Genomic DNA, 24,968 nt, shown 5'->3' with positions numbered 1-24,968 from the left:
GAAGAGGTATTGACTGGGGCTGTGGTCGACTGCGGGAGTATCTGCTTCCTAGCTCGCTGGTACAGGTGTTGATAAGTTCAGTTCCTTGGGGCTATTGGGCTGAGGCCTCAGCTCCTCACTGGCTGTTGGCCAGAGGTTGCCTACAGTTCCTGGCCACGTGGGCCTCTCCAACATGGCAGCTTGCTTCATCAGAGTGTGCGAGCCGAGAAGGCAATGGAGAGAGTCAGCAAGGCAGAAGTCAGTCTTCTGTAACCTGATTACAGAAGTGACATCTTATCATTTTACCATATTCTATTTGTTCGAAGCTAGTCCCTAGATCCAGCCTACACTCAAGAGAGGATTACACAGGGCATGGAAAGCAGGAGGCGGGGGTCACTGAAGCCCGTCTTAAAGAGTTCCTTACCACAGCAGCCTATAACAGGAAACCTAAGTAACAGTGGTTTAAACAACACAGAGATTTTTTTTTTCCTCCCATGTAAAAGGACTCTGGAGGCAGGAACCCAGGACTGGTGTGGGTGCTCTGTAGCCATCAGGGGCCTAGGGTCTTTCTGTCTTTCTTCTTTGCCATGCTTAATGGGTGGCTACTTACTAGCCCCAAAGTTGCCTCATAGTCTAAGGGAGCTGCGGGAGCTCCAGACATCATGCCCACATTCTACACAAGGAGGAGAAAGTGGAAAGGACAAAAGTCTTGTGCCGGCTCAGTCAGTCCCTTTAAAGGGTTTCCCACCCATTAACTTTATTTTACATCTCATTGGCTGCTACTATCTGTGAGGGAGGCTGGGAAATGTAGTTTTTATCTGGGCACATTGTCTCCCTCAATGTTATAAGGGTTTTGTTAGTAAGGAAGGAGAGACTAGATGTTACAGGTTCAACTAGAAGTGTCTGCCACTCTCATAGCTCCACAACCTGAAGGTGGTTAAGCCAGGTTTTCGGGTTTCCCTGTGTCGTGTGGGCCCTGTTTCCAGTTCCTGATCTTCTGAGGGGGCAGTGTGGGTGGAACAAGGTCAAGCGTTGAAGGATGAGGTGCAAGTTCAATGTGGGATGAAGCATTGAATGAAGCAGCTTAATGTATATGTCGACTGGCCGATTTTATTCATTCATTCCCTCCCTCATTCACTGAACATCCATTTGCTGCTCACTTACTCTCTACAAGGCAATAGGAAAGGAGGAAGAAAAAGATGTGAGGGACCCACAACATCCAAGAGGAAACAGGCATGTGAGTGGATAATTGACTCGTCAACAGATAACTCACCAGAAAACCAGTCCTGGGGAGAAGGGTCTTGAAGGGTGCATAGATGTTGTCTGGACAGGGATAAGTCAAGGATGCAGTCTATGTCCTGGCATGTAGATTCAGCCCCCTGGTCTAAAGGAGGGCCTTGCTGGCCTCTCTCTTCTGGAGCCTGTGAACTTGGGCAGTTTCTGATGAGGAGACCCAACGACCAGTGCAACAGACAGACCTCTACCTCCAGCTAGGCCCATGATGGGGTCTCTGTACCCCCTATTCCATCGCTTCAGCTTCTGTAGCCCACCGTCTGGCCCTGGACCCTGCAGCCGAATCCCTTAGACCTCCACTGGGCATGCTCCAGGCTCTTAAATGGTAGGCAAGTCGCATGGGGGACAGGGAAACCCCGGCTGAGGTGACTGGGGAATTGGCAGGTGGTTCTGGGGTCTTAACACGTTTCCAGATTTCTCCTGTTTGGCAACCACAAGTATTTTTCATACCTTGGTTGTCTTAATGAGTCACAAGAGAACAAGTGAAAACCATAGAATTTAGTCTGTGAAATTCTGCTCATTCATGTTTAAGAAGGCTTCAGAGGCCTTGGTGTGAAGGAAGTTAGAAGTGTGATGTCATTAGCAAGGTGGGGGAAGGTGTGGTGGGCGCCTCTCAGCGCCGAGGCTGATGTGGCACCCTCTGATGGTGCTGAGAAATGCCTGGAGCCTGCCCGCCCTCCACACCATACGCAGAAGTAGACAAGGGAGCCCATAGGGCAGCAGGGGAGCTGGGAATAAGATCATGGCATGTGCCATCTCAGTGCATTTAAAATGTTAAGATCAGAACTTGAGAACATATTTCCCTGTGCTAGTCTGCCAGCAGAAGAATCTACTGCCGGGTGGTTCGTGTAATGATGGAACCCAGAGCAAGAACGAGGATAGTAGCGCCAATAATGAAAACAGTGGCATTTATTGACTGTATCAAAGCATTCAACGGGAGTTACAAGGGCTTTATGGGGATTATTTCTTGGTCCCCACCTCCAACCCCCAGCCTTCTTCCCGGGGACTGGGGCGGGCGGTGGGGACCAACCCGTGATGCTGCCGTCTCCCACCTCTGGCTCTGCACGAGGTCAGCAGATTTCTAGATTAAGCAGTGACGCACAGGGTGACAGATGGACAGCATGCTGTCCACCCAGCAGGGGCCCTCGTGCATTGCCAAAGAAGAAAATGACCTCTGTGCCAGACAGCTCATGGCTGTGGAAAGGCCTTGCAAAGAAGGCAGTGTCCCTGCCGCAGGGGTGTCAGCAGAAAGCTCTGCTGGCCTGGCGCGTGGCAGGTGCCTCGCAGCAGGGGGCTGCCCTCCGTGTGACCAGCCGCCTGAGTCTGGGATGGCAGAGGCTCCACCCAGCCAGCATTCTAACCTGGTGATCAACAGGCCGGAGGGACCCCACAGCCAACTTTTTTTTTACCTCTTAAACCAAAGTTTCTTTCTTCTTACTTATAAAAAGACCAAAAGCTTATTTTTGAAAAAAAAAAAAAAGAGGAAAATACAGAAAAGGTAGTCCTAATTCTGCCTCTGAGAGATGTTTTAGGATATTTGTTGTTTGCAGTCATTTTTCTGTGCATTTTCATGTGCTTGAGATCCTAGTGTACCTAAAAATGTGTTTTCCCCCCCATAACATGGCACCATGAACACTCCTATGTTGCTACAGTCTTTCACAAATACCTGGGGGCAAGAAATCCATGGGGCGGCAGCCCCAGTGGAACTGTTGCTGGGTATGACGGCATCTCAGCACCCAGCAGCCTGTTCCCCGCCACGCCAGCTCCTTTCCTGCTCAGCCGGGCCTCTGCACTGCCCAGGTCAACAGGGTGCCTGGCTAGTTCCTAAGGGAATTAGGAGACCCTCCTCCTTCTAGAGTCTGGGCAGTGCCAGGTACACCCATTATCGGGAGGCAGGGCAACGCCTGTGTCCTGGGCAGACGGATGAGAGCCTCAGTGTGGCGATGGCTCTGAGAAGTGGGTGCCCTGGCCCCTCCTCACAGCCTTTCATTGCGGGGGTGATTCCTGAGCCTGCATAGTGTTCCCCAAAGCTTTCCAGCCTGTGATACCCACAAAGTGCCCAGTCCACTCTGAGTACGTGAGGCCAGAAGAGGGCCGCTCACCACGTTGACAACCAATGCATCCAATAATACCCTGGACCTCGGTCTCCCTCACTGTCAAATGGACACAGTAACAGCACCCGCGGGAGTGAGCACTAAATACAGTAAAACACGAAGTGCACTTAGAAGGGTGTCTGGCACACAACAGGTGTGTGCTGTCACTAGTAGCTGCTCCTTGGGAGCTCGTGGGTGGCGGGGAGCTGGGACCAGCAGGGAAGCAGCTACGGATGCTGTAGATGCGTGTGTGATGCCTGGGCTGAGCGAGCGGCTGTGCTGATACACACACCTGGGTTCAGGTTCGACCAGTTGCTAGTTACTGTCTCACCTGTGACAGCTCCAAGGTCTGGGCACTTTGCACGGATAATCTCACTTATTGCTCACACTTCATCCTAGTGGCTCAGCACCACTCATAAGGATGAATTGGGAAAGTGAGGTCTTGCACTCTTTCAGCCAGTGGTGACCCAGGCTGCTGTTGGGGTCCTAGGTCCTGACCCACATCTTCCCTCTGGGCCCGCACACGGGGGTTCCTGCTGCCAGGCAGAGCAGGGGAGGGAAGGGATGCCGGCTAGAGGCGATGGGACGCGGCAAGTGCTCCCAGGCTGGGACAGCTTCTCGGAAGGCCCTACAGTGAGGGTCCCCTCAGTTGAGCTGATACGCCCGTTTGGGCCCAGCGTGGTGGTCATATGGCCTGAAGGCGTGGGAGGAACTGGTTTCCCGTCCCTGCCTCCATGACTGTACATGGGGGCAAAGGCCAGCCCCTACTCCTCAGCCCCTTCTGCCCGGCGGGTTGGAGTGAGGATTTGGGAGCTGTTTTATGCAGCAAGTTGTGCTGTGCCCAGCTGCCTGGGCTGGCTGCTGTGGTCATCGTGAGAGGAGGCAGCGGCGTGGCCCCGGCCCTAGAGGAGGTCAAGGCCTCACGGGATAGCACACGGGCTTGGTGGTGCCTCGGTGATGCGGTTCCTGCACTTGGGGCCTCTCCCCTCCCCCACCCAGCGGACCTCCCATCCTCCTCCAGGGTCACTCAAGGTAGGTCTCCCTGACCTTCTCTCCCGGACAAATTATCATTATGTTTGTTTTGTTTTGTTGGGGTTTTTTTGTTTGTTTGTTTTTATTGAGGAATAATTGACATATAACATTATGTTAGTTTCAGGTGTACAACACAATGATTCAATACTTGTATATATTGTGAAATGATCACCCAAATTATTAATCGCCATTGTTTATTGAGCCTCTAGTGCATGTTTGATTCCGAAATAAGCACAAGTATACGCATCATATGTTGATGGTTTACTGTTTACCTGGGACTGTGCTAATTTTATATATTTTTATATAATCCTCTCAACTGCCCTGTCAAGTTGGAGTTTTTATCTGCTGCGGAGACTGAGGCTCCAAGGGTTCAGTACCTTCCTGGAGGTCGTGCAATTGTTTGCCCACCAGTTACTCTGTGCTGACTCCCGTGTGCGCCTTTGCACCGGTGTCTTTGTGGCTCCTGAGAGGAGTTCCTACTATGTGCCATCTTCTGCCTGCCACCCTGGCAGATCCTCAGGGCAGAAGCCACGTCTCACCTGGTACCCGGGTTCTAGCACGGCACCTGGCATGCGCTGAGGAAATGGCAGGTGTTTGTTGTGCTTTGAGTCAAGGGTAGAGCCAGAATAAAGGGCAGAGGGGTGACCTGAATGGATATTCCTTTTGAGCTCTGACAGCTCAATGTCCGCAGCTGTGTTCCTGGCTTGGCACTACAAATAGACTGGAATGTTGGATGCTTTTTTCTCCCTTGGATAGCGCTGGATGATGGACAAATTCTTTGTTACCTTTTGCACCGTAACTAGTTCTTTCCTTTTTCCCCAGTATTCCAGCCCAGAGTGGCCTCCTGTTACATCAGTCCCAAGGCAGCTTATCTCATGTTAGTTCCATTTTACACTGGTGTCCCTGGTGAGGCTGTGACTCTTGTGAAATCCGAGCAGTGCCCTCCTTGCTCTCAGCTGCATAGACTGGCTGTTTCCACTGGCCGCTGTCCTCATCCTTGTTGGGCAGGCCCATATCTGGTTCAGTTTTCAGGCTTCGGTCTTCCACTCGGGGAAGCATATCTCAGCTCTGTTTAACTGGATCTATCCTCACCTTGAAGGAAAAGAAAAAGGACTTTTTTGTTGCAGCACAGAGGACTTGATCGTGTTAATCTGTGCTCATGTCAAAGGGCCAGCTCTGGGCTTCCCTGGTGGTGCAGTGGTTGAGAATCCACCTGCCAATGCAGGGGACACGGGTTCGTGCCCCGGTCCGGGAGGATCCCGCATGCCGCGGGGCGGCTGGGCCCGTGAGCCATGGCCGCTGGGCCTGCGCGTCCGGAGCCTGTGCTCCACAGCGGGAGAGGCCACAGCAGTGAGAGGCCCAAGAAAAAAAAAAAAAGAGCCAGCTCTGCAATCCCAGGCTCACAAAAGAAAAATGTGTTTTTCCCCATCTTGATCCAGTACCCTGTAAGACAGATATACTGCCAGGATGCGAGCAGCATGTTTAGATATCGAGAATCAATTTAGCAGTTTCCTGAACTCTGCATATTCTGTCTGCATGCAGTAGACATAGTGATTTCTCACATCAGGCTCAGCAAGGCCCTTTCTAGACTCTTACAGGCGATCTGATGGAGAGGCTGTCTTCTCGGGGCCCCCACCTATAGGGAGAGCGTGTAACTCTGAGAAAAACACCTGGCCACCTTCATTTATAAACGTGGCACAATATTGTTGGATGGCAGCCTGGGGACCAGCCTGTGGGGAGTGGAAATGCAGTCTCCTGGCAGCTGTAAATTAATGGTCCTTCTTTGCCTACATGCACGTTTAACATGGTCCCTTAGATGGCACTGGAGTGAGAGCCCATCTTCGTGGGCTTGTAGGACTATGACTGTTGGCACAGATATGTTCATCTTATTGTTGGGTATGCTCTAAAAGACTGTTTTCTTTTTCGTTGTTGTTGTTGTTGTTTATGGAAGTAGAGTTGATTTACAATGTTGTTCCAGTCTCTGCTGTACAGGAAAGTGACTCAGTTGTACACACACACATATATATATATTTACATTCTTTTCCATTATGGTTTATCACAGGATATTGAATATAGTTCCCTGTGCTATACATTAGGACCTTGTTGTTTATCCATTCTAAATGTAATAGTTTGCATCTACCACCGCAAAGTCCCAGTCCATCCCTCTCCCTCCCCTCCTCCCCCTCGGCAGTCTGTTCTTTATGTCTACGTGTCTGTTTCTGTTTTGTAGTTAGGTTCATTTGTGCCATATTTTAGCTTCTACATATAAGTGATATCATATGGTATTTGTCTTTCTCTTTCTGATTTCCCTTAGTATGATAATCTCTAGTTGCATGTTTTGGTTTTTTTTAAGCAAGGAAATGTAAGAGAAGCTTAGAGATGGCAGTCTCCTGGAGGTGGCCTGAGGGAGTAAAAAGGAAACACACTGGCGCAAATCTCTACTAATAAGGGTTTTAGTCCTGGTTCCGTGATTTGGGATGTGTCATGTCACAGCTCTGTGCTTGTGTTTCCTGATCTGTAATATGAGGGAATGACTTGACCATTTCATTGCTTCTAGGAGACATGATTTTCCCCCCACACGTTAATGTCTCTGAAATCAGGGTGCATCTTACTATTCGTGGCTGCTATCCACATGGCAGGTGTGTCACATGGCATAGCCGTCATTGCCTGAGCAGGTGTGAATGTGGTCCTGCTGTTCAGACTGTCATGACCTCAGTTGAATCGGCTGTGTCGTTGGTCATCCACCTGTTAAGTGGATTGGCACTCAAAATGTCTTCCAAAACATCTCACTATAATTTATTATTGATACCAAATGTTACTGTGTACACAGAGGGACATGGAAGCAGTAGTGGGGCATTGATTTGATATTAGAAAAGCAAATATTTGTTGTTGGAGGAAGAACTGCAATTTCATACTTTCTTGTAAAACAGCAGGAATTATCAGTCTCACGCATGCCACCAAAGGCAGGAGAAATTCCCAAATCCCTCAGAAGACATGAAACCACCGCAAAGCTATGTGAGGCTCGTGTGACCCATCTGTCTGCATGCAGGCTTGTCATTAAGGCATTATGTCATAGTTTAATTGGCAGCATTTTTTCTTTTCTTTGTGGCTCATAAAATAATTGTGGGTCTTAGAATTGATGACTTGGCTTTCTAAGGTTTCTCCTGGTTTTAATATCTAGTAGTTTTATTTGCAGTTTTTGGTCAGTTAGAACAAACTAAAAAAAATAACATTCGTCCCATATGTGTTGGTGATGCGCCTCTGTGGCCCACAACACTTAACTCATGATATCAATTACGTGGTTACTTTCCTGTTTGTTCCTAACACCTAAAGTCAAACTTGAGTAGGTACTTATTAAATGAATGGATGGATGGATAGATAAATGGATGGAGGGATGGATGGATGGATGGTTGGGTGGTTGGATGGGTAGATGGATGGATAAATGGATGAAGGGATGGGTGGATGGGTGGGTGAGTGAGTGGATGGAATGGACGGATGGATGGATGGAATAGATGGATGGATGGATGGATGGATGGATGGATGGAGCTGCACCAGGAGATGCATTCTATCTTTGGTGAAGCAGCAGAATCCCTTCTAGGGAAGCTGCAAACATTTCTGTCAGATTTAGGGGGAATCTGGACTCAGTTTTTTAGGCTTTTTGTTGATATTCTTTTATTCACTTATAGTCTTAGTTGATTCTCACAACTATAGTGTTCTCTGGGTAGGACTCTAAGCTACTCAGCCAGATTCGAACCCAAGGCGATTATCTTGGGACCAACTTGTGTAAATACACTAGTTTTTTAAGTGACTTTATTGAGGTGTAATTCACATACCATACAGTTCACCTATTTAAAGTCTACAGTTAAATGCTTCTCAGTAAAATCACAGATATGGGCAACCATAGTCAATTTTAGAACACTTTCATCACCTCAGTAAGAAGCCCCATACCCTTTAACTATTGCCCTCCTGCCCACCTATTCCATCTCCTCACCCGCACATTAGTGGGTACCCTAATCACCCATTAATCTACTTTCTGTCCCTATAGATTTCCATATTCTGGACATTTCATAAGAATGGAATTGTGTAATCCATGGTCTTTTGTGACTTTCACTTAAACTCAATGTGGGGTTTTTTTTGTTTTTTTTTTTTTTTTTTTTTTGCGGTACGCGGGCCTCTCACTGTTGTGGCCTCTCCAGTTGCGGAGCACAGGCTCCGGACGCGCAGGCTCAGCGGCCATGGCTCACGGGCCCAACCGCTCCGCGGCATGTGGGGTCTTCCCGGACCAGGGCACGAACCTGGGTCCCCTGCATCAGCAGGTGGACTCTCAACCACTGCACCACCAGGGAAGCCCAACACAATGTTTTTAAGATTCATCCACACTGTAGCATGCATCAGAACTTCATTCTTTTTTACGACCGAATAATATTCCATTGCCTGAATATACCACATTTTGTTTATCAATTCATCAGCTGTCAGTCATTTGGGTTGTTTCCATGTTTTTGCTATTATTAGTAATACTACTAGACTTCCCTGGTGACACAGTGGTTAAGAATCCTCCTGACAATGCAGGTGACATGGGTTCGAGCCCTGGTCCAGGAATATCCCACATGCCACGGAGCAACTAAGCCCATGCTCCACAACTACTGAGCCTGCACTCTAGAGCCCGCCAGCCACAACTATTGAGCCCACGTGCCACAACTACTGAAACCCATGTGCCTAGAGCCTATGCTTCACAACAAGAGAAGCCACCGCAATGAGAAGCCCATACGCCGCAACGAAGAGTAGACCCCGCTCGCCGCAACTAGAGAAAGAAAGCCTGCGTGCAGCATTGAAGACCCAACGCAGCCAAAAGTTAAAAATAAATAAATAAATAAAATAATAATTAAAACATTTATGTACAAGTTTTTGTACGGACATGTATTTTCATTTCTCTTGGTTATATATATATATGTATATATATATATATATAGGAATAGAATTGTTGGATCTTATATTAACCCTATGTGTAATAATATGAGGAACTACCAGACTTGTCCAAAGCAGCTGCATCATTTTTCATTCCCACCATCAGCATATGAGGGTTCTAATTTCTCCACATCCTCACCCACAGTTGACTCAGTGACTTGTAATGGCCTTTCTACTTCTAAGCTCCCAGGATTCTGGAGTGAAATCCATTGACTGTTGAGACAATGGAGGCCCTTTTCTGGCTTTGATTATCCCCTTCTCCCATCTCAGCAGAGTTTGCAGAGGGTTGTGGGGAATTTCTCAGTTAATTATCTACCAGTTAACCACTCAGCCTGTTCCCTGTGGCTGTAACTGGCTACAGACTGCTCCTGCTGTGTGCCCGTAAAGAGGTGATCGGCTGCTACTACACTCCAGTGAGGGAAATTAACTGCAGGGCTTATGGGAAATAGAGCCCAATGACTGTGATGGCCTAATAAGAACAGCCATCTGGGATCTGCCACCAGGTGGGTTCTCTCTTCTCTCTGCAAGGCATCTGGCTGCGTCTGGGAGTCCTTGCTGCAGCTGCCCCACTCTAGCCCCCAGGGAGAGCTCCTAGGTCACAGCAGCCCTCTCACCGGGAGCCCACCGTCCTTCCATCCATCTTCTGTGGAATCCTAGTTTGTGCGGGGCCCTGGAAGTATATTGATGGGAGAGACAAAATGATCACGTCTACAGAACACACACTCTAGTGGGTTCCAATGGGAGTGATCTGGAGGTCAGATTTTCTGGCTGCCTATTTCCCTAATTATGTGACCTCAACATGTCCTAGAGAGAAACACTTGGGGGAAACCAACCCCAGGTAAACTACTGTACCTGAGCCTTCAACATGGCCGTGGCCAGCAGCCCTCATCTCAGGTGTGGCTGTCATTGCCGAGATCTCAGTAGTTGGGCTCCGTGTTCTACAAGGTAACAGCCGTAGCCAGCAGATGTCTGCGGTCTGCAGAGCTTGGCTTTCCCACCCCCTCTCTCCAGAAGAAGTCACTGTAGCACGTAGGACTTTCATCCCTTCCATCCAGTCCCTTTCCTCTTCATCCCTCAGAGCTTCTGCCCCAGCACAGCACAAGCTGGTGGGAAAAGTCAGTGGTTTATTGGCTTGTGCCACAAAGCAGTGTGACTCTGAGCTGCGGCTGGTCCTGGGGAGACACCCGGTGCTGGAGTCAGGACACCTGGGTTGCAGTCCTTCCTGTCACTAAGCCACAGGCACATTGCTCCAGGGTCCCCATGTGTAAGAGGGAAGTGGTGACGCACACCTGTCTCCCTCATACACAGGGTGATTGAGAGGCGACTGGCAGGGTGGTGCTGGTAGGAGGCCCAGAGACCCCTCCTAAGCCTGGACAGATAATTTCAGATCTGATTCAATAGTTCCTATCTGATGGTAGCTTACTCTCTTATCCTGTGAGAGGCACAAAGCCTTGACCTGGAGCAGTTCAGGGCCCACTTCGGACTTGACCATGGGGAACAGCAGCTCATGGGGGATATTGGGCAAGGATGGGAACGTTGAGTGGGTGGAGTTCTGGGCTCCTGGCTTCTGTTTAATCAGAGTAACCGTGTCTTGGAGCCCCTCTGTCTGGGTTCAAGTCCTGACTCAGCCAGCCTCTTACCAGATGGCCTTGGGCAATTCCTCTCTGCCTCGGTTTCCTAATTTGTACGGTGAGGACCAAAAAAAAGTGCCTACATTATAGGATTGTCTTGAGGATTAAAGTAATATATGACAAGCATTTAACACAGGGTTTGGCACATAGTAAATGCTCACTAAATGCTGGCTGTTGTCGTTTCTATATCTGGGCAGCCGTGTATAATTTAATTTGAAAAATAAGTATGGGGGCTTCCCTGGTGGCGCAGTGGTTGGGAGTCCGCCTGCCGATGCAGGGGACGCGGGTTCGTGCCCCTGTCAGGGAAGATCCCACATGCCGTGGAGTGGCTGGGCCCGTGAGCCATGGCCGCTGAGCCTGCGCGTCCGGAGCCTGTGCTCCGCAATGGGAGAGGCCACAGCAGTGAGAGGTCCGCGTACCACAAAAAAAAAAAAAAGAAAAAAAAAAAGTATGGTATTAGAGGAAAGTAGTTTGGAAACCAGCGATCTGTGGGGAATACAGTATTGATGGTTTGCTTTCCTGCCTCAGTAAAGGTCAAAGGCAGCTGGCCCTGAGCAGGAGCAGCCCTCTTGACGTCCTGCAAACAAAGGCAGGGGCAGCATGGGTGTGCTGGCTCCGGACCTGGAGGCCACTCCAGGAATCAGGGGTCTGCTCTTCCATTTTCTGTGGTTTTACACTCCTCCTGGGTTCTTGCTGTTCAGTTCTGCCTGTGGTTCCTGGAGGAATGCAGGGAGAGTGATAAGAGCCTGGGCACTGGATCAAGTTCGAGATTCCTGTGGTTGCTGTCCAGTGGGCCTCTAGCATTTTGTGTGATACCTGCAGGCTACTCAGCCAAGCAGGGGTCCACCCCCAGCCTACTGTACTAGCTGATTCCACTGCTAACGTGCCACCCACCTCTGCCTACCGGCAGCCAGCAGCTGCCTTTCTGTTAATACCAAGGGGACAGAGCCTCAGTTACCTGCTGTCCATTTTCTAACTTCTGGGAATCCAGCATCAAATACTCAATGATTAACTGAAAGTCTACAGTGGGCTCAGGTCTGGCTCCCAGGGCACAAGGGGAGGAGCAGACACGTCCTCGGCCTCTAAGAGCTTGTAGTTTAGCTGAGGAAGGAGGCAGCCCCTCAGACCACTTCAGGGCTGAGCCGGAGTGTGGTGGAGGCATCACAGGAGCAGTGGGACAGCCCTGTCCTTTTACCTGGACCTCCCTCAAGACACCCAGGAGGGGCACCCCTTTCCCTGGACAGAGTTTGGGGGGTACCCTGCCTTCTGTGGTTGACTATTTTCTTTGTTTCCAGTGCACCCCACTCTGTCACTGCAGAGTGACACGATCTCCCTATAATAGCCCTGTGGCCTGTCTTCAAACAGGTTAGGGTAGTGTCCTGCTGGTCCGGAAACCTCCCTGTTTGCAGTGGCTTTGCATATTTCTATTTTGGACTGTCATGTGCTGATTTCACACTGTAACTCCCAGGGGACCGTCCTTGTTCTTGATTTCCAAGTTCTTAGGGACGCTCCTTATTTTTGTGGTTATAGACCACCTACAGTTTCTTTCTTGTAGCGGGGGCGGGGTGGCGGGGACCTCAAACGCAGATGTCTGTGAAGGCCAGGCAGGTAACATGTGAGTGAGTGGAGCCATGTGAGAGTGATGGCTGTAGGCCGTGGGGAGACATTAGGGAGCACTGGGGTCTGTGGAGAACTGGTGATCACGTGCCCGGTCTGAAGGGCTCAGCCCTGCTTAGCTCTAGCTGACGCTTGTAACGTTGGGATTAGTGACAGACTCCAACTCAGATCCATCCGTCAACTCCGATCCAGCAATCCAATATTGCTGGATCTCACAGTCTTTCAAGAGAATCAGAAGTGTGGATTTTTACATGAACTCTTTTGGTTTATAAAATTGGCTTGAATATTTAAAAAATACCGGACAGACCAAACGAAATACACTGTGGTCCTGATGTGACCCACATGAGCATTTGCAGTCTCTGCTTTGTGGTTTGCTCCTGTGCGGGAAGAGGTGGTCATCCAAGGTGGCAGGGGACAGAGGCTGAAGGGCCCAGTGAGCAGCTTCTGTGGGTGTTCTGAGGGACAGGGTCACTGTGAGCTGGGGTAGTCAGGCAGGGTGGCGTCCAGAGGTGGGCTTGATCGAGGGGTCCTGGAGGATGAGGAGGGGAGAGGGAAGGGATGCAGTTCTCGGAGCCAGCTCTGTCTTCCCAGCCGTGAGACAGGCCCGCAGGGTCACAGCCCCCCAGGGGGCAGGCTTCCGAGACCCCCGCCAGTGTCTCTGAAACCACTTGGTACTGTCACTGCTCCAGCTGGGTTGGTTCAGAAAGCTGTTGCCAGGGGGGAGCAAGATGACTGGGGACCCCGGTTACCCCGAGAGAGACACTGGAGGGAGAGTGCCACCTGAGAAGGAAGGCCTGGGTGCTGGGCCCCTGGGCTTGGAGGAGCTTTGTGGCCTTCACCTGAGGTGCTCTCCCAGGTGCATCGCCGGGTTCAGAGCAGGACACCTCTGGGCTCTGTTCCCGGCATTCTCCGCGGGAGTTTCCACTCTTTGTCCATCAGCTCAGAAGCTTTTCAAGGCTGATGGCGAGACCCACGTGCTCCACTTCTCACGCGTTTTCTCTTAATCCTCCCAGCATTTTATGAGGTGGTACTTTTATCATCAGACTATTTTAAAGATGAGGAAACGGGCTGCCCAAGGTTACAGAGCTTGGTTTAGCCAGCATTGGAACCCAGAATCACCATGTTTCCCTATCTTAGGAGGAGGAGGCAGGGAGGAAGCCGCCTGACTCCAGCCAAGGATGGGGCTGGCCAGCCAGTGACCCTGCGGCCTGTGACTTCCTTGCCCCCTCGAGCCTGTGGGGCATGATATACAGCAGGTGCTTAGTACTGGTTGAGGTACATTGCCTTAAGGAAGCTCTAGAATGTGGTGGGAAGAAGTTGGAGTCTTGGTTCTGGGACCAGGTGACCCTGGAGGCTGGTGGAGCGGGGGATGGGACAGGTCCACCCCCAGCACCCTTGGCTTTAATGTTCTAAGAGCTGGGGTGGGGGCTGGAGGGGAGCCTGGGCCCAGCAGCAGTGGGCAGAGGAGCTGGGGAGGCCCACTCTCGGGGAAGGAGCCTGCTGGACTTGGTGTGAGGGGTCTGGGGAGCCGGAGGCCCGTCTGCCGTCAGGGCTTGGGACGGTGAGAGGTATCGGATGAAGCGGGGCCCCCAAAGACCATGAAGTCTTGTCAAGACAAGATAAAAACCCATAAAAAATTCAAGAGCAGGATAAGAGTTGGGTGACAGCGCAAGGGGGGTTGTGAAGGTGTCAGGAAGCAGCCCGTGCTCAGCCAAGGGAGCGGTTGAGGAGTCTGGACCTGGAGCGCCGTGGAGGCTCCTGTTGACCCCGGGGGCTGGAGGGGAGGGCAGATATGGATGGCAGGAAGATCCAGGGATAATGCAGGGGCTGGACCTCAAGAGCCCACCCTGGATGCCCTTCTGCCCATTGGTTCGGGCTCATCTGCTGGTGCAGAGGCCTCTGCGGGGTCGGGGCAGTGACTGTTTCAGGATGTTTTCTCCAGAGGAAGTCCCAGTCGGGAGACTGGAATCTGATGGGGTGTGTCCTGTGCGTGGACTGCTATGGGTGCACCCTCTCCCTCTCCCCGTGACCCCCTTCTCAGGTGCCTCTCCAGGTGGGCATGCTGAGGAGAGAGGGGTTCACAGAATCTCTCCCGTCTTTTTGGCTCACAGTGGCCTGAGCCCTCACTGTGAAAACCAGTCCAGCTCCTCAGTTACTCCTAGAGGCTGCTCTGGGGAGAGAGCAGCAAGGCCCGGGCCTATTGGTGTCTCCATGGAAACTCTGAAAGACCCACAGGGCTTGGCCCAGGGCCCTGCATGGAGTGAGGGTTCAATAGGGTGTGAAAATGATGCAATGGTTTGGGGGTTGTCTGTTATTTAGGAATAACTGTCTGATGTTAATGACTGCACCCCAGAACTGCACTTGGGGTCCAAAGACGTTGGCAGTCACTGGGGGAGGGGAGAGGTGACTAGGCTCAGCAGGGGGTCTCTGGGGATGGCAGACTCTCAGGGGCTTGGGGACCTGCATTACAGGTGGGCTCTATCCATAGGCATCCGAGTGGCTCCCAGCAGGCCCTCCCCTTCTCTGGGCTCCAGTGTCCTCATCTGCTCAGTAAAGGGGCTGGATTCTCTAAGATCCACTGAGGTCACGAGGCTTAGATTTCAGAAGCCCCTCCAACTTGTTGAGAGCATTTGGGCATGTCTGGACCTGCAGCTTGGCCCTGTGGGACTCTAAGCAAGGGCTCTTATGTGTTCCTGGTGCCGAGAGCCCAGGATGGGGGTGGGTGATCCCAGGGTCCACAGATAAATATCAATTCAGCCCGTCGAGGTCCTGCCTGGCCCTAAGTGGGCCATGAGAGAAACTGCCCCTCTCCCAGGGAGCTGGCCAGCAGGCCAGAGGATCAGGATGGAGAATCCAGCCATTTTCCAACCAGGGTGGAAGAGCTGAATAATGGATAGAAGGGATGTGACAGGTTTTCTAGATCTTGGCTATTCCAAGCCAGGTCCTCTGACCAGCAGCATCACCAGCTGGGAGCTTGTTAGAAATGCAGCCTCTCAGGCCCCACCTGAGATCCACTGAATCCGAATCTGCATTTTAACAAGATTGCCTGTGATCGCTGCACACAGGAAAGTTTGGGAAGCACTGCTCTGGCCCACTTTTCATAAACTCTTTTGACCACGCCTCACAGAAAGAAATACATTTCCATGGTGTATTTAGATGACAAAAGTTCCATGAAACAATAGTTCCACTTACAATGTGTGTTACTCACTGGACTTTTCAACTTAGTTGTATAATTTTAATGCTGAGATCATGAGTTTGCCTTACACTAGGTTTATTTTGCAGCCGCTAAACCGCCGAGACCTGCAGTTTGAAAAACACCGCCCTAGCTAACCCCCATCTGATGTTTGAGTAACAAAGGGTTACACCGGTGTCAGACATGTAGAGGACACCTGGTGTCCTGACTCCTGAGACGGTAAACGATGCTGATATGTGAGGTTGCCTCCAGCTCTGAGTGTTTCTAAACTTTTCTACTTCTGGTGGTTGGGGGCCTGAGGCTCCTGTACACAGAGGCCTCCCCTGAATCCCCCTGCTTTCTTTGGCGAACACCAGCGTGGCCCAGAGTCCCCAGACCAGCACCGACACGAGTGGCCAAGCCTGAGGGCTGCAGGTTGGGGGGAAAGGCATTCTGCCTGAGTCCTGTTTATGCAGGAGGTGAGGCATGGGCCAAACTCAGAGGGGTAGGTTGGCTGCAGGACATTGTGAAGGGGGTTCCCATGGCTTCCTCAGGGAGGGCTGTGGGTGTCCTCCTCCCCTGGCAGCTGGCCTCTCTCCCCACACACTCGAAGAGGGAGGCCTGGCCCGGCCCTGCCCGGCCCTGGGGGCTTCCTGACACAAAGGAGAGAGCCCTCCCGCAGGCTCTGGGTGTAGCTGGCACTTGCCAGCACTGTGTTGGGGAGGGAAGGGGAGAAGGGCGGGCCTTGTGTGTAACGGGGTCACCAGGAGCGACTGCTGGAGGGGGTCCGGGCTGGGGGAGCGAGGCCGTGCTGGTGGAGACGTGGTGGGTGGATGCGATTCAGCACCAGGGGGAGCGGCGCTGACTGACAGGGCCCTGCCGCCCACCTACAGCTCAGATGTACCTGTATCCATCTGCGGAGTTGCTGTCCTGCTGGGCTGGATGGACAGACCCATGAGTCCCCAGGCCACTGAGTTCAGGAGCCCAGAGCGAGCCCCCTACTGCACTGCACAGTTCCCAGCAGCCGGCCTGCAGCCCAGGTGACCGGACCCCTTACAGAAAGCCGAAAAATGAGCCCTGGGCTTCCTCTCTGAGGTCCCAGCTGACCTGTGTGCTGAGGGCCTGAGGGGAAAGGGTCCGAGGAAGGGTGAGGGGCGCGGGGCTGCCCTTTCAGGGCCCGGAATGATGGATTCCCCAGGGAAGAGCTAGCGGGCAGCGAAACAGAAGAGTCTCATCTGGTTGGCAGGTCGTGGAATGGGTCCTGCGGATTGGGGGAGGAGGTGATGCCTCTAACGCCTGGCTCTTCTTAAAGGGATTGGCTAAATTTACAGCTGCTAATGCCTTTTGTCACTGGGCTGGTGGGAAAGGATGCTGAGAGAGCTGGGACAGTTCCAGCTTCTTGTCTCTGGGCCCTACCTTTTCCTCCAGACCCCTGGCCCCTGATGTAGCGCTGTGAGCCCCACAAAGAATGAAAGGCGGGCAGGCCCAGAGGATGGGGCAGCGAGATTCCTGACCTCGGGCAGAGCCCGCCGCGTCTGCTGAAGCACCTTTGCTGAGTGCTGGTTTCCCAAGGAAGCCACACCGCTCTGCAGCCTCAGCCCCTCCGTGCCCCTCCTTTGGCTGTGCCCACCCAGGCCCCGCCCTCCCGCCTGCAGGCTCTGGGCTGCCTGCCCTTTACAGCAAAGTGCAGCCTCAGCGCTTCTCCCACTCCTGCTGTCTGCCTTTTTGTTCCTCAGCATCCATCACCGGGCAGGGAGTGGGGGCAGGGCTGGGCGAGGAGGGGAGCCAGGAAGGCTGCAGGGCGTGTTCCTGGGATCTGGACTCAGCCCTGCATGCTGCATCCTGGATGGCTGCAGCCGGGGGAGGTGTCTCCTCTCCTCTTCCACCCTCTCCTCTCTTTCTTCCTCCTCTGGTCCCATCCCCCTTATCACTTTTTCACTGACCATTAAAACATAAGCTCCTCTTGCTGGCTCTCAGTTTAGCCAGCAGCCCAGCTGTTTGGGGGTCTCCCATTCTGATCTTCCTGTGGATGAGAAACGGAGCCAGGAGGAGACCCCAAAGCACAGGCAGGAAGGGAGCAGAACAAGTCCTGGAGGAAAGCATCCCTTTATTTCCCTGTGTCTCCACCAGCCTGAAAGTTTACTCTGTGCCTCCTCACTCTTTTTACCTTAAAAATGTGGTGGGGGGCTTCCCTGGTGGCGCAGTGGTTGAGAATCCGCCTGCCGATGCAGGGGTCACGGGTTCGTGCCCCGGTCCGGGAGGATCCCACATGCCGCAGAGCGGCTGGGCCCGTGAGCCATGGCCGCTGCGCCTGCGCATCCGGAGCCTGTGCTCCGCAACGGGAGAGGCCACAGCAGTGAGAGGCCCGCATACCACAAAAAAAAAAAAAAAAAAAAAAAATGTGGTGGGACTTCTAAGCTTATACCCCAAAGAATTGCAAACAGGGACTCAAACAGACACTTGTACACCCATGTTCATAGCAGCATTAATCACATTAGCCAGAGGTGGGAACAACCCGAATGTCCACTGATGGATGAATGGATAAGCAAAATGTAGTTCATAATACAGTATATTACTGTAACACAGTGTATTATTCAGCCATAAAACGGTGTGAAATTGTGACACATTCTACAACATGCATGAATCTTGAAAACATTATGAGTGAAATAAGCCAGTCGCAAAAGGGTAGATATTGTCTGATGCCACCAAAATGAGGTCCGTTGAAGAGCCAAATTCAGAAGAGATAGAAAGTAGAGTGCTTGCCAGGGGCTGCGATGGGGGATGGGAAGTTGTTTGACGGGCACAGGGTTTCTGTTTGGAATGATGAAAACGTTCTGGAAATAGATAAGGATGATGTTCACACAACATGGTGAATGTCCTGAATGCTCCTTAGTTGTGCACTTGAAAATGGTTACAATGGTACGTTTTGTGTTATATGTATTTTACCCCTATAGAAACTGGGGGGCTGAGTGCCTGGCTGATAGCCAAGGAGATGGATAATGTAGCTGCACTCCCTCTCTCTCCCTCCTCCCTCTTCTCTGCTAAAGAGATAAAGCTTGGGTCTTTTCTACCGAAGGAGGGACCTGAACCCTGGTCGGGGCTCATTCTAGAATGTAGAAATGAGCCCAAGGGATATGTTAGCCCGGTTCCCCCTCAGAAAGCAGAGTTCCCAGAAGTACCCCAGGAACAGGAGTCCCTGAGGAGAGTCACCCGGAAGGAGGGAGAGCTGGCAAAGGGGCATTATGGATCTGGTCACCACCGCGGGCAGCCGGGCCCAGTCCACTGGGACCCACTGGAGGACCGTGAGGGAGTGTTTGTCCCCGTCCAGGGCTGCCCCAGGGGCTGTTAGCTCCTCCCACTTCTAGGATGCAGGTACCAGGTGCCAGGTGGGCTCCTGCAGGTACTGCTGGCGTGTGTCAGAGGAGCCCTGGGCCGAAGGCGCTCAGGGCAGCTGAGGGGAGGTGCTGTCAAGCTAACATGTTGAATCTGACTGGGCAGCAGTGACTGGAGTAGGAGGGGGCCTCCAAGGAAAGTGACCAGTGTGGGGTATGCTCCTTTCCCCTCTGGGCACCAAAATTCTCCAGGGTGGGAATGCATCTCAATGCCTGTCTCTTTCCTCAGTGAGCCAGTGAGGGGTGATTTCTGCCCCCCGGGCTCCCTGACGGGACGGTGGTGTGGCCCCCGTGACGGACCCGCGAGAGCCTGGGAGCGCCCAGCAGCGCAGGACAGAGAGTGCTGCTGCAGGCCGAGCCTCCTGGAAACGCTCCTGTCTAGTTCCTACAGAAGCCAGCCCTCTGCCTGTACCTGTGACTTGTGCCAGAAGCCTGTGATAAGATCTTAAGTCTTCGAGGAATAATAGGCGTGGCCTTAGATACTGGCTTTTTGCTGCAGGCGGCTCCTTTTCAGCCGTCTCTGGACACCAGCCTTATCATCGCATCCACCTGAGGCTGTCCCCGTCTGCCCGGGATCCCGCACTGAGCTAGGCACGGGGCCCAGCTCTCTAGAGCCTGCAGCCCAGTGGGGGTTAAGACGCGTGCACGCGCGCGCGCACACACACACACACACACACACACACACACACACACACACACACACAGCACTTGAGGGATTCCCTGGGCTTTCAAAGGGCATTGGGGAAAGGCAAAGTGGGAGATGTCCTGAGGGCCTGAGCAGGCTGCCAGGAGGTGGAATGAAGACTCAATGGGGAGTCACTGGACCTGGAGCTCTGCTGTGAGAACTTGGGCAAGTTACTTAACCTCTCTGAACCTCAGTTTTCTCTTCTAAGGAGTATAATTATATCGCTTACATAGAGTTATGGTGAGGGGTAAGTGGACGAAGGCATATGGAGTGCTGAGGAGAGTGCCTGGCCCATGATACAGGCTCAGTACACATTAGCCTTTCCTGCTGTTAGGGGTTGCCGTAGGCAACCTAGGCCGAGGCTGGGTGCATCCTTTGTCCACTGGCCGCTATTAAAGCTAATTGCCCGTTGGGCTAATTGCCTGTTGGCTCTAAGGTTCTAGCACTCCGTGGACCCCGGGATTTGGCAGGTGGAGGGAAGGGGAAAGTGACTCTGGGTGAGGGACATAGTGTGAGCAAAAGCACAGAGGCAGTAAAAGCATCATGTGTTAGTGGTTTATTGCCACATAACAAATTACTACAAACTTAGTGGCTTTAAACGAGGCCCGTTTATCGTCTCACAGTTCTGGAAGTCAGAAGTCCTGCTCGGTATAGCAGGAGGCTGAAATCAAGGTGTCCCGTCTTTCCCCCCACCCCCGGGGCTGAGTTCTGGTCCGGAGGCTCTGGGGGCTGAAACCTGACCCCAAGCTCATTGGTTGTTGGAGAATTTACTTCCTGCAGTTGTAGGACGGAAGCACCTTTCCCTTGTGGGTCGTTGACCAGGCATTGCTCTCAACCTCTAGAGGCCATTCACGACCCTCGCCCACACCCCTCCTTCTTCAGGCCAGCAGTGCTCTCTACCTCCAGCCCCGCATTTAGGGGGCTCGTGTGATTGGATCAGGCCCTCCTGAATACTCTTCCTCTCTTCAAGTCTGCTGATTTGGAGTTTAATTATGTTTGCAAAATTCCTTCCCAGGAGTTCCTAGATTAATGTTTGATGGAGTAGCTGAGGGAAGGTGTACACTCAGGACCCTCTTAGGGGGTCTACCTGCCACTCACGGCCTGTACCTGGGACAAGGAGCAGAGCGGCCAGGGGGCTGGAGGGAAGGCCAGGAAGCCATTGGAGCAGGTGGATGTTGGAGGTGGGAGGCATGTAAGGCCACTGTAGGCCTTGAATGGCAGGTGCAGGAAGGGGTCTTGGACATCTCTACCCCTACCCCCTCCTGTGGCCCTGCACAACTAGGCATGCTTATTTCAACCTGAGCAAACTACCTGCACACTCACTGCCACCCAGGCCTCCACACCTGGGTTCCCTCACCCAAGCCTGAAACCTCAGACTCCTCCCTCTGGGGCAGGTGGACAAATCCATGAGCCCTAAGGCCACTGAGCTCAGGAGCCCATCGCACACCCGCTACAGCTGGCCTGGGGTCCAAGGGAGCCTGGGTCTCATGCAGCAGCCGAAAGCCAAAACCTGAGTCAGGAAACTAGCTGGAGAATGTGTGTCTCCCCAGGGAGTTCTTCCTCCCCGGGATCCACACAGACTCCGGGGAGCCTGGCGAGGGTGTGGGGGAGTCAGCATTCACAGTCTCAGCAGCATTTCTGGAACCCAGCATGCCATTCCTTGTGCTGTTTTGGTTTCATTACTGTTAAAAACGCAACAAGCCCTTAATTATCGGTGAATAACTGTGTCCTAAAAAAGCTCTCAGTAATCCAGGGTTTTGAAATGCAAGTGTTCCTTTGAAAATATTGGGATGTTGCCTTTATTATCCACAGTACTGTTCTAGGTGCCCGCAGCCCTCTGTGGTCTCAGAGCCCCGTGCATACGTTACTTGGGTCTTTGTGTATCTAGTGGTGGTGGTTGGGTAGAAGACTGTTCTACTAGTTCTGATGGTGAAGCCATGTGCAGCCTCTGCTTCCTCTGCTGAATGGGCTTCCCTGTGGAGAGCACTTATTTCCAGACAATGGAAGGGACACCAGACAAGCTTTGAAGCCCTTTCCCATCAGGCCTAGATCCTGTCCAGGGGAAGGGGGCGGGTCCCTGGTGGGAAGGGACCTACTGGTGGGAATGGTTCTAGCCTTCCCAACTTCCAGGTGGATGGGGGGTGGGGTAGCTTTGGGAGCAAGCGTGGACAGTGGAGGTGTCCCTGCAGGCCTGGGCGCCTGCAGCAGCTGGGTTAAGCCGGTCTACTTGGGGAGGGACAGCAGTTCTATTGGTGGACTTTAACAGCTATCCCTGGAACGATGGTCACATTATGCCAGGCCCCCCAGGGAGAGGGCCTGAGGGCTGAAGAGGGAGTCATTCTCCTACAGAGGACCATAGCTGGGCCACACCCTCCCAGGCAACCCACCTGGCCTTTCACATTGTATCATTAAAAGCCAGTCACGGGAATAAAACACAGACCTACCAAAGCATGGATTTGAGGATATGGGGAGGGGGAAGGGTAAGCTGTGACGAAGTGGGAGAGTGGCATGGACATATATACACTACCAAACGTAAAGTAGATAGCTAGTGGGAAGCAGCCGCATGGCACAGGGAGGTCAGCTCGGTGCTTTGTGACCACCTAGAGGGGTGGGAGGGAGGGAGACGCAAGAGGGAGGAGATGTGGGAACATATGTGTATGTATAGCTGATTCACTTTGTTGTAAAGCAGAAACTAACACACCATTGTAAAACAGTTATACTCCAATAAAGATGTTAAAAAAAAAAAAAAAGCCAGTCACGTCCTTACAGACTGAGCGTAGCGTGTGTCCCAGTAGATGCACCATGAACAGGGCTGCAAGATCATGTTAAGGCCGACAGTCTTCACCTAATTTAGAGATAGCTTGGTGTCCAAAGAGAAAACGTCTCTTTAGAAGGAGGTGTATCTTAGAGGCCCAGGCCCCTTAGAGGGTTTGTGTCTGGGGACCCCCATACATCTCAATGCTGGGGTCAGAGACGTAGAAGCCTGTGGTCGGTTTTATTCCACTTTGTGGTGGATTTTGTTAACTCCAAGTTGGGAAGTAGGGTTGAACTTGTAGACTGGGTCCATATGCCGCTTTTTCCTGGGTGGTAAGGTCCAGATGTGGACTAACGCTCAACATCTCATGAGTTACTGTGTTGGCCAATTAGGAAAATTACCTGCCTTCTCTGGGACTGAGTCTCCTTCCGCATGCAGGGGGGATCACAGCATCCTCTTCACACTAAAGGCGAGCTGGCACCCCACTGACTTCTCAGGATATTGGGAGACCAAGACAGCAGGCTGGGTGAGGGAATGCTTCCGGGCGCGGGAGGATCTCTCAAGTGGGGTCATCATCTCTGCCTCCAGCTGTGTCTCACAGAGCCCATCTGTTCTCTGTATCCCGCAGCCCAGGCCCCTGAGCGGGAGGGATGGAGAACTCCTCAGCAGCATCGGCCTCCTCCGAGGCCGGGAGCAGCCGCTCCCAGGAGATCGAGGAGCTTGAGCGGTTCATCGACAGCTACGTGCTTGAGTACCAGGTGCAGGGGCTGCTGGCAGATAAGACGGAGGGGGACGGCGAGAGTGAGAAGACGCAGTCCCACATCTCCCAGGTGAGCACTGCCCGGGAGGGGGCAGGGCCTGGGCAGGTACAGGGCCTGGGCAGCTCGAAGTGGGGTAATAAGGGTAAGGGACCCTAATTCCAGGCAGTGTCTGATCGCCTGGCCCTGGGTGGCCAAGGTGTGGATGGCCCCACCCAGCAGAGCGTGGGATCCAGGCAGGAAACCCCTGGCTGTGTGCTCTCAGCCCCTCTGACCCACCTCTACCCCGTCCTACCCTGCTGGGCAGCTGCTGAGCAGCTGTGGCCCAGGCAGACTCACAGTTCACGGAACACTCGTTTACTGAGCCCCCGCTGTGTGCTAGGCACTGCTCCCCGTCCTTCACAAGCTCATGTTCTAAAAGAGATCTGGCGATTGTAGCTTATCCAAAAGGCACACAATCAAAAGTCTATCACTTGTGAATATTTCCTCTGATGTCGAATACACGCAGTTGTTGGCGCCAAAGAATCGAGTCTCTCAGACAGTCATCCAGGGCCCTGTGTGCCAGACCTCGTTACACTCATGAAGCCTTCAGACCAGACTCTCAGGTTGGCCTCCCTGCTCCTGGTCAGTCTGTGGCAGCCCTGATCTTGGGTAGAAGGTGAACTCGGCTGAAAGACTGTGGGTCGAGATTTGGAAGTTTTGAGTTGTCTTGAGTAGAATGTGAACCATTAAGGGAAGTGACCATGTCACATGCATCTTTGCTGAACATGTTAAATTCTCAGTAGATATTTATTCAAGAGTTGGTTCCAAATTTGCTACTAGCTGCCTGTGTGACCCCAGGCAAACCCCTCAACTTCTCTGAGGCTTGGCTTTCTTATCTGGTGAGTGGGGATCATCCCGCTGCCTCAGGAATGTTGGAAGGTCAAAGGTGATAAGAGGCTCCAAAACTACAGAGGAGCAGAGTGTTGTCTGCACCCAGAGGCTCAGGAGAGTCTCTTCTGCTCAGGGTCTGGGGCCCAGTGTCCACCTCTTGTACTTGTCCCCCTCAGGCCTGGGGCTCCCCTGTCAAGTAGAGAAGTTGACATGGGTGCCCTGCTTTGGAGAAAAGCCAAGTGCAACTGGCTGGCTCGCTATCTGGGTGGGCAGAAGATCCAGACCCTCTAGCTTTTTAGGAAGCCAGAATGAACCTGTGGCTTTCCTGGAACTCAGGACCAGGAGTGGACCTGGGAAATTGTGAAGCCTTGCTGGTCCACACCTTATCCCCATTGGAGGGTAGGGAAGGCAAGATCTGCCCTGAGAGAGAAATCGATGCTTTCCTTGGCATCCTTGAAGTTCTAAAATCACGGGTAGTGTGAGCCTGTAGTCTGTTCAGTATTCATTCTACAAGTGTGTATTGAGCACCTGCTCTGTGTCTAGCACTGTCCTAGGACTGGGTACCTGGGAGTGAGTGAAAGAGGTGAAAAGCTCAGCCCTCGTGGAACTTATCCCAGTGGTGGATGGCAACTGCTATGGGGAAAAGTAAATCAGGAAAATAGAGTGGGGAGTGATGAGGGTCAGGAGGGGTTTGCAATTTTAAATGGGATGTCAAGGAAGATG

At 52.4% G+C, this 24,968-nt stretch overlaps 1 protein-coding gene across 21 annotated transcripts in view; it reads left to right on the top strand.

Moving 5' to 3' along the window:
- CTIF (cap binding complex dependent translation initiation factor) overlaps positions 1-24,968 on the top strand; it is a 308,749-nt gene that overhangs the window by 50,866 nt on the left and 232,915 nt on the right. For all 21 annotated transcript variants that reach the window (XM_059040961.2, XM_059040967.2, XM_059040968.2 and 18 more), the window contains exon 2: positions 23,243-23,444. In XM_059040961.2, coding sequence (XP_058896944.1) covers positions 23,265-23,444 — 180 coding nt within the window. In that variant the 5' untranslated portion in view covers positions 23,243-23,264. The remainder of the gene's footprint in view (positions 1-23,242; positions 23,445-24,968) is intronic.

The sequence above is a fragment of the Kogia breviceps genome, chromosome 15 (assembly GCF_026419965.1).
Source record: "Kogia breviceps isolate mKogBre1 chromosome 15, mKogBre1 haplotype 1, whole genome shotgun sequence".
Taxonomy (NCBI): domain Eukaryota; kingdom Metazoa; phylum Chordata; class Mammalia; order Artiodactyla; family Physeteridae; genus Kogia; species Kogia breviceps.
The sequence above is the reverse complement of the archived record's forward strand: the minus strand, read 5'-3'. Positions and strand labels throughout refer to the sequence as shown.